General features: G+C 35.6%; 1 protein-coding gene across 1 annotated transcript in view; it reads right to left on the bottom strand.

Moving 5' to 3' along the window:
- Window positions 1-4,861: 4,861 nt before the first annotated feature.
- LOC107583621 (uncharacterized) overlaps window positions 4,862-9,901 on the bottom strand; it is an 11,282-nt gene continuing 6,242 nt past the window's right edge. The window contains exons 8-11 of the mRNA XM_016269907.1: window positions 8,290-9,557; window positions 6,627-6,793; window positions 6,141-6,219; window positions 4,862-4,973 (exon numbers count right to left, since the gene is read on the bottom strand). Of these exons, the coding sequence (XP_016125393.1) occupies window positions 4,911-4,973; window positions 6,141-6,219; window positions 6,627-6,793; window positions 8,290-9,557 (1,577 nt within the window). The 3' untranslated portion in view covers window positions 4,862-4,910. The remainder of the gene's footprint in view (window positions 4,974-6,140; window positions 6,220-6,626; window positions 6,794-8,289; window positions 9,558-9,901) is intronic.

The raw sequence follows: 9,901 nt of genomic DNA, 5'->3' as shown, positions 1-9,901 counted from the left end.
CCCCCCCCCCCCCCCCTTTTAATAAATGAAAATGTATGATTATTACGTGCTCGTCTGCCTTATAAACATTACTATAGTGTGCCGGTATCTGCTGAACTTGTGCAATGATAGAGGCTTATGCAAATATGGTGCAAAGATGTAAACAGTTCAATTCATTTTTTTTATTGGTGTAAGTAAATAAGCTTAAAAAAACAGACTGGTTGTTGGCGTGTGTTTTTTTTTTTTTTTACCACAGTCTAGTAAAACACTATTAAAAAGGAATAACCATCGCATTTCCCGCTGAGGTTTCACATTAGCTGAAATGATTGGAGAACTGAATGTTCTTGTACCCTGAGAACATTGTTACATGTTTGGTAAATGGGCTGCCAGTTTGGCAAACAGTGACCGAAACCTCAGATGAGAAGAATCCTGGAGAACTGAAGCAAGTCTAGCAGAGAGGACATGTAGTTCAGTACTGTTAATTGATGAGTCTCTAATAGGTTCTGCAGTGCTTAAATTAACTAAGTTTCTGTTAAATATGTAACAATCATAAATGTACAAAAAGGACAGAAAATTATTTGAAATATTTTGGTGTGACACTGATGGTCAAGAAATCAATACAATATACAAACATAAAAAAAAATTATATTTGTATAAAACTTTAATTGTAGTATAAAAAGGTCAAGTATGTATTTTCTGTACAATTTCCTGAAGGCTTAAGGCACTGCCTCATTGATAATAGAATGTGGACATAGAAAAACTGAAAACCAAACTTTAAGGCCTGGTTTCACAGACAGGGCTTAGACTAAGCCAGGACTAGGCAATAGGCTAGTTCAGGGGTGCCCAAGCTCGGTCGTGGAGGGCCGGTGTCCTGAAGAGTTTAGCTCCAACCCCAATTAAACACACCTGAACCAGCTAATCAAGCTCTTACTAGGCATGCTAGAAACTTGAAGGCAGGTGTGTTGAGGCAAGTTGGAGCTAAACTCTGCAGGACACCGGCCCTCCAGGACCGAGTTTGGGCCCCCCTGGGCTAGTTCAATTAGGACATTTAAGTAATTTTTATTAACGTGCCTTAGAAAAAAACATTGCTGGTGTGCAATTTGAGACAAAATAGAGGCACCGATATATTTTAAGATCAGTCAGTGCAAGTGTCTTTCAGTTAAAACAGCTCAGATTTACATTTTAGTCTGGGACTAGGTTTGAGCCTCGTCTGTGAAACCGGGGGTAAGTGTGTTGTGTGACTGTTTAAGCATTTAACTTTAAGCAACATTTGTGTAATATTTTAATAATATTCAAATATTTTACTAGAATTAACTGTAAATGAATTAAACCGATTATGCCAAAAATGTTAGTAATAGTAGTCTCTGACAGGCCGAAATACCCAGTTTAAAGCTGTATGTCATGCTAGGTTAATTTCGTGTTAGATAATAATTTATCTAACATATCTAATCGTTCAAAAACATGGGATTTGTGCCTCTAATGCTTTAAAAGAAATAAATAAATGGGACAACAAATTGTACCCTATTCCTGGAAAGTGCCGCAAGCAGCCATAACAGACATTGAACCTCGAGGGATTGAATTTGCAGCACTTACCAGATTTTGTGGGATTAAAGGGAGTTTGAACAACATTTGGTTGGATCATCCCAGTAAATAGATGACAAAAAGGCATCGCTGTTTGAAGACAACAGTGGAATTCTCCTAAATTTAGGCTAATTGCATCACCTGTCCACAGCTGCTGCTTGACTGACCGTCTGTGAGGCGACCAACTGAGAGTCGTATCATGTCACCTCCTGTTGGTTTAAGATGAACATGAAGTATGGCAAATTAATCTCTCTGTGCTTAGCCAGCAGTTTTATGTTTATTTCCAGCTATATTAAACTGAGGTGTGGGGAGTGCCTGATTAGCTCGACGTGGACCGATATAAACAAACGTAGGTGCTCGAGTCGACCAGCAGATGGCGCTACTAGCAAATAAAAGATTTTCAGCATTTTCGGTGACTAGAGGGAGATTCGCGCAGTCTTCTGCTGAATTGATTTTACATTTCCAGCATTTCAGAATTAAAAACGTTATTTGTTAATATCCTCTCATGACTAACGATGCATGCAATATGTCCTTTCACAATTCCTTAGGTAAATTTACTTGTAAAACATTTGTACAGCTGCTTTAGATATACTGGGTGAAATAAATGTGTGTTTTAGAACTACAATTATTTTAAATAATGCTTTTGTTGACTTGGTTTTGTACAAAATTATAGACACTGAACCTAAAGTAGTCTAAATATTAAATTTAAGATTTCATTCTTGGCTTTCAGCAATTAAAATGATAAATGTATGAAATTAAAATACAATAAAGCACACAACAGACACGGCATCCAAAGGATATATCATTTATTGCACTCCGGTGCATTTAAACATGAAAATGTAACAATTTTCATTACAAAAGCAGAACATGGATTCACTTGGTCACTTTTAAAAACTGTTAAAGACACAAGTTACTTCCCATACACATTCTCATGCAGAAAGTTTGGCTTGTTTGCAATTTCTGACATATTTTGTAGGCTTATACATTTATGAGGATGCATTAACATTCTGGTTTCAGGCCAGAGTTCAATTTAATTTGCAATGATCATGCGACTAGCACTCAGCAGCCAGTGTGCTTGTTCTGTACAGTGGATATTTCAGCTTACAATTTAGGAAAATGTAAGAAAAAAACTTTTTACAACATATTACTGGCCCCACAGGCTCAAATTAAATCCTTCGGTTTTGGGATTTATATCAGCCCAGAGACCTAAAAACCACCACTAACACCTTCAGTGTCCAAAATATTTCAAATTCACTCAATACGTTGTATTTATAAATGTGTCAAATGACCAATAAATGTGTTAGATTTGTGTACTCTTGAATTTTGTAGAATGCATAAAATATACACTGTAAGTGCAGGATTTATTATTAAAATAATAGGCAAATTCATAATTTGTTCACTGTGTTGGGGATAGGTTTCAGTATCTTTAACTGAATCTTTGGCAGTTCTTATCTTGAGTTTTTTTTTTTTTTTAAAGTGCTGTTGATGCCATAAAAGTGTCTCTAAGCTTAGAGAGCCCTATATGATATTTCTTAATATATATCTATACCATAATACCCTGGCTTTATCATATAAAAAAATGTCAGCAGAATATAATAAGCATGTATTCATGCTTAAAAACCTTCATTTTTACTATATAATGCAAAAAAATAAAAGGGGTGTTTCTAATGTGATCACTTTATATATATAAAAAAAAAGATACATTCAAAATCTCACAGCATAATAGCTTTAAAGCATACCAAAAACCTTCACTTACTTTATACTGTTTCTGAAAAAAGTCTCTTATGCACACCAAGGCTGCATTTATTTGATCAAAAAAAGAAAATATTATTACAAATTAAAATAACTGTTTAATATTTTAATATATTTAAAATGTAATTTATTTCTGTAATGGCAAAGCGGAATTTTCAGCTGCCAAAATGGATCTTAAATGGATATGTTTTTAGTGTCCTATGATCCTTCAGAAATCATTCTAATATGCTGATTTGAAGCTCAAAAACATTTCGTCTTATTATCCATGTTGAAAGTTTTTTGTGGAAACCGTAATTCATTTTTTTCAGGACACTTTGATGAATTGAAAGAGCAGCAAAATGTTACAAAAACATTGTTTGTAACATATATGTATTTATTGCCTCTTTTATGCAATTGAATGCATTCTTGCCATATAAAAATATGAATTTCTTCCAAAAAAAACAAACAAACATTTGATGTCATTAACAAGTCTATAAAATTGAGGGGCACAAACAGGAACATTGTCACAAACCCTGAGGATGTGCAATCAAATAATTCAAAGAGATTTTTACATTTTACTGATTTTTGGTTGCCAGTTTGTTCCTATGTGGTTGCTAAGGTGTTCTGACTATTGTTTAGCAGATTGCTATGTGTTTTCTGGGTCTTATTTACAGGCAGAAGTCAAAAGAGCCCACCTAGGAGTCTCTATAATACTCTTGTCCCTAGATACAGCTTGGATCCTTTAAAGTCTATGCATTTTAAAATCCGTTGTGATGAAGAAACAAACTCTATCTACATTTCAGATGGCCTGAGGATGAGTAAATGTTAAGCGTTTTTATTTTTGGGTGACTATACCTTTAAATACCCTATGAAATCGGTGTCTGTTAGCTTTGAGCCTAATTTATGTGCTGGTATCCTCATAGCAGTTGACTAAATCTTTAGCAGATAAACACATTTCTTTCTTTTCCAAGAAAACAAACCAAAAATATTGATGGATCATCTTGAACTGTGGTTTCAATAAAAATATGTCAACACTAGAGACAAACGCTTGTCAAGTGACTTGTCAAAATGAAACTCAAGTCAAGAAAGCATCTTGCCATGTAAAATAACTGTGCAAAAACAGTTTCAGGCAAGCAAGCATGGGTGTCTCTCAATACACTGTGCTTCCATCTTTCCTAGATTAATCTTGCTGCAAACGGTTTACTCAATTACATCACTGCAGGACTGCCACTGACAACATAAAGCATCGTACATTTGAAGATTAAAAATCCCCAAACACACTCCTATCACAGGTACAAAAAATACACCCAGTCTGAACAAATACAAACACTCCTGTTTCATTGATGTGAGGTCTAATAAAACAGGGATGGAAGTGTTTGCCTGAACAGGTTTTAAGTGCACGGAGTCATTTAAAACTCCAATTGCTACATTGCATGAGGTAAGGGTGGAAATTGGGATTAACTGTTTCTGTAAGACAAGATAATAACAATAATACCACACCCCAGGCTGAATCACAGTCTTTGTATTGCATTACAGTGTTTTTTTTTTGATAACTTAGCAAAAGATTAGGTTTATCTAAATCCGTCTTGAAGATATTCAGTATGAATATATAGTTTTAGTTACCTTTTATTTATGATGGTACTGTCCACTTTGCTGCGGTCTAAGGCCTTCCCATTTTGTCCCTAGTAAAAAGAAAACAAGAGATTGGTGAAATCAAAGAACATGCAAATTAACACAGTACATTAATATAGTACCAGAAAAAAGGCCGTCAACTTCTTTAGATTTTAACTATGTGGAACCTACACTGCTAGCTGAGATCATTATGTAACAATATTGTTCAAAAGTTTGAATTCAGTGCGATCTTTCTTTTTGTTTGTTTCTGAAAAAAGTCTCTTATGCACACCAAGGCTGCATTTATTTGATCAAAAAAAGAAAATATTATTACAAATTAAAATAACTGTTTAATATTTTAATATATTTAAAATGTAATTTATTTCTGTAATGGCAAAGCGGAATTTTCAGCTGCCAAAATGGATCTTAAATGGATATGTTTTTAGTGTCCTATGATCCTTCAGAAATCATTCTAATATGCTGATTTGAAGCTCAAAAACATTTCGTCTTATTATCCATGTTGAAAGTTTTTTGTGGAAACCGTAATTCATTTTTTTCAGGACACTTTGATGAATTGAAAGAGCAGCAAAATGTTACAAAAACATTGTTTGTAACATATATGTATTTATTGCCTCTTTTATGCAATTTAATGCATTCTTGCCATATAAAAATATGAATTTCTTCCAAAAAAAACAAACAAACATTTGATGTCATTAACAAGTCTATAAAATTGAGGGGCACAAACAGGAACATTGTCACAAACCCTGAGGATGTGCAATCAAATAATTCAAAGAGATTTTTACATTTTACTGATTTTTGGTTGCCAGTTTGTTCCTATGTGGTTGCTAAGTAATGCATTCTTGCCATATAAAAATATGAATTTCTTCCAAAAAAAACAAACAAACATTTGATGTCATTAACAAGTCTATAAAATTGAGGGGCACAAACAGGAACATTGTCACAAACCCTGAGGATGTGCAATCAAATAATTCAAAGAGATTTTTACATTTTACTGATTTTTGGTTGCCAGTTTGTTCCTATGTGGTTGCTAAGGTGTTCTGACTATTGTTTACAATTATGCTATGTGGTTTCTAGTGTTTTCTGGGTCTTATTTACAGGCAGAAGTCAAAAGAGCCCACCTAGGAGTCTCTATAATACTCTTGTCCCTAGATACAGCTTGGATCCTTTAAAGTCTATGCATTTTATTGTCACTAATAATACCTTTTGCATTAACAAACCTTTGATTCAGTGATGTCAATGACCTTTCTCAAGTGTATAGTAGTCAAAGGTTGGCTTGCATCCGTCACAGCTCCTTCCCTTTTAAGAGAATGACAAATTTGTTATGGCTGATAAAACACGTTTCATATGCCTCGCTGAACTATAAGAAACCATATATGGAGCTACAAGTTACAATTAAGCTAATTTATTCATGACAGATTAAAAAAAAAAAAAGCAGAGTAAACTTCATGACTTCAATCATCTGTAATGGAAAACACACGTTTTTACATTAACACAACATGCTGTAAGATTAAAACGTTTGCATCATTCATCTAAAATGGATATGACCTGTTCACCAACCAGTTTTTAAAACTAAACATTAAGTACATTTAAGGCAATTTGCAATGGATCTAAGAGGCGTATGAGGTCACATCCTTCAGAAAACAGAATGCTCCCCTGTGGCTCGGGCTGAGTATCTGTAGCAGACTCTATTAATGGAGCTGTACCTCATAGCCCCAGTGTTTTCTCTGGCACCAGCGCTGATGGTCAGGTTGTCATCTGTCTTAATGAGCTCACAATGCTCAGCGGGTGAATCAGGCTCCACCGCGCCCCATTCTCCCGGGTGCCTGTCAAACGGGCTTTGCTCCTGGATATGCATGGATCCCGCTCTGTCCTAGATGGACACATGTACAACAGAGTGAATCTATAATGCAAGATTTCAATATCCAGAATACAGGCCTAAGATAATGAATTTCCACTTTAGTAATATTATCAACTGACTGTCCCTGCAACAAGTACTGAAGTATTTAAATAACTTGAAGTTCTAAAAAGCTAAAGTTTATATTTTACCTAGCAAGGACACATTAAATTGATCAAAAGTTATTTATAAATGTCACATTTCTATTTCAAATAAAAACTTTCCTTTTGAATTTTCTATTCATCAAAAATCCTGAAAATGTATCATGGTTTCCATAAAAATTTTAAGCAGATTCCTTGATACCAAATCGGCATATAAAAATGATTATGAATGATCATGTGACACTGAAGACTAAGGTTATGGCTGCTAAAAATTCAGCTTTGCCATTACATGAATAAATTGTATTTTACAATATATTAAAATAGAACAATTATTTTAAATTGTAATAATATTTGACCATATAAAATTATTTTACAGTATTTTTGATTAAATGAGGCAAAAACATTTAAAAATCTTACCAAACCCGTTCTTACACTAGTATATATAGAGAGAGTGATAGTTCAGATTAACTATGAAAAATATATACTATTATTTATACCAATAAATGATTTTACATTTTTAATATGAATTATATATCAGAATCTCAACCACTATCTTTTTTATTGTTTCTTATTAAAAGGTCAACTGGAGACAAAGGAGAGAGAATAGAGAAATGACATGAACCAGACTCAATCTGATACTGCCCATATGAGCACCACAGCTCAATATGCACAGTAAAAGCATATGTGGCTCCAAGAAAGTCACACAAAGCACTGCTTGACACTGCAACTGAACCCAACTCTACAGAGAGCTGATCCACATACTCGTTATGTGAGGGAATTGAACAGTCACACTTTATTTTAAGGTCCACTTCTTGCCATTAACTACGACTTTTGCCTCAAACTCCTAATTTGCTGCTTATTAATTGTTAGTAAGGTAGTTGTTAAGGTATTGGGTAGGATTAGAGATGTAGAATATAGTCATGCAAAATATGTGCTTTTATGCATGTGCTTTTAGTTTAAGTACCAATAAACAGCCAATATGTTAATAATATGCATGCTAATAAGCAACCAGTTAATAGTGAGAATCGGTCCCTATACTAAAGTGTTACCAGTTTGTCTTTATAGTTCATCTCAACTATCAATCTTTAATCGGGAAAAGAAAGCATGTTAGAGAGGAAAATGAATACAGTATTAGTACTTTTGGCTCTGAATATTTGCGCTATACTCAAAGGACTTGATAGCAACTGTAACAGATCATTAAAGGAAAAGATCACTTTGAGGAATGCGCTGAAGTGAACTACATTTGGAAAAGGAGGTCGTGACTCTGAAAGAACTCATATGCTGATACCACTGCTTCTGTTTGTAGGTCAGTCCGTGCATTAAACTGTGCCTTGTTTTCTAGGCCATAGGAAAGTGAGAATGAAAAATAACCTTTCTCGACTTAAATCCCTTGCCGTGGTCCTCTGATGTGTCTTCAGTGTCTGTATCCGATTCAGTAAGTGAACGCTTAGGAGGTGCCGGCTGAAGCGGAGTCATGCTGAGGGACAGGCGTAGCTCTGCAGGACGTCTTTCAGGGTACCCACGGACACCAATAACAAACTTTGAGTCCTCAAAGGTGGTCTCCTCTTCAATTGGTAGTTCAGTGCTGGACACTTCTGGATGCAGTCTGTGCAGGCTTTGGGACAGTGTAGAGTCGTTTTCTCCATCATGGATGCTGGTGTCAGAAAGAGGCTCCACAAAGGTCTCAGTGACGGAATTCAGAACATCATAGTGGGAGTCCACTACTGATACAGGTCTGTTATCCTTGACCCCTCTAGGCTCCATATTGTCTGAAACCTGAGCTTGGCTTTCACTGTTTGTATTGTGAGAGAACTCTGTCCTCCTTATGCCATCTGACCCATTTTCCAAGGGGCTCTTTCCTATAATAAGCAGATCTTCATGAATACCTTTACTCTCTCTTGGCTCATTCTTGAGATCACATACAGTTCCGTTTAATTCATTGTTCTTTTCCCTTGGATTGTCCTCAAAGTTTCCTTCTGATTCACTGAAATGTCTCAAGTCTGAATTACAATCCTTCTCAGTTGAGTTTAAATGGGACAGACAATCGTCACCCTGTTCGCTTGATTCAGCTGAGCTTTTTGCCACAGGACCTCCACACATATAACACACTTGATCTTCATCAGGAATCTCAACTTCTGTTTGGCTCCAATCTGAGATAGGTTCTTCTGGCTCCTCAAATACCACATCCTTCACCTCACTTTCCAAGACAGCTTCTTGTTCCCTATCACGGAGGTCACTATTCTCGTTGGTTTCAGAATGACCATTTGGAAGGTTTTTGCCTGGTTCCTCTGTTGGTTCTTCAGCATGATCAGCACACAGTTTAATATCCTCCTCACTTCCTGATATAGAAACCCTCTTGTACTGCAGAACTGGACATTCAGGCTCACTGTGATCCTCAAATATGAAAGGCTTCTCCTCAGGTCCATCCCTCAAATCGAGAGTGTCCCTCTGCATGGCTTCTGTATTGGAATACTCAACATTGTCCTGAAAAGCTTCAGATTCCAGAACTCCACTCACTTCTTCATCAACAGTGGAAGTGAGTAGACTCTCATTTTCAGGTTGAGCTGTCATGGCTTCCTTATTATCCTGAAAGTATCCTGAGTCACTTTCCAAACATGAAGAATCATCAGATGATGGTTCTCTAATTAATTCATAGGAAAACCTTTCTTTGAATGAACACGCATATCCTTCAGGTCATTGTGTATGTTGTTACTGTCCTTGTATATTGTCTTTTATATTGTATACTGTTTTATGCAGGCCTATGATAGAACCACTCGTTCATGTAATCTTACCTATATGTAATCCTACCATGTTTAGTATCTATGAATTCGTCTTCTGATGATCTAAACGAGAATGCATATTACATGCTGATACCTATGCAACATATGTGTTCTAAGAATCTTTACTAGTTTGTGCATCAACACCCAAGCGAATTACATTTGCAAATTACCATGCCCTCACACAAAGGGTCATAAAACAGTGA

The sequence above is a fragment of the Sinocyclocheilus grahami genome, unplaced genomic scaffold (assembly GCF_001515645.1).
Source record: "Sinocyclocheilus grahami isolate Dianchi unplaced genomic scaffold, SAMN03320097.WGS_v1.1 scaffold54.1, whole genome shotgun sequence".
Taxonomy (NCBI): domain Eukaryota; kingdom Metazoa; phylum Chordata; class Actinopteri; order Cypriniformes; family Cyprinidae; genus Sinocyclocheilus; species Sinocyclocheilus grahami.
The sequence above is the reverse complement of the archived record's forward strand: the minus strand, read 5'-3'. Positions and strand labels throughout refer to the sequence as shown.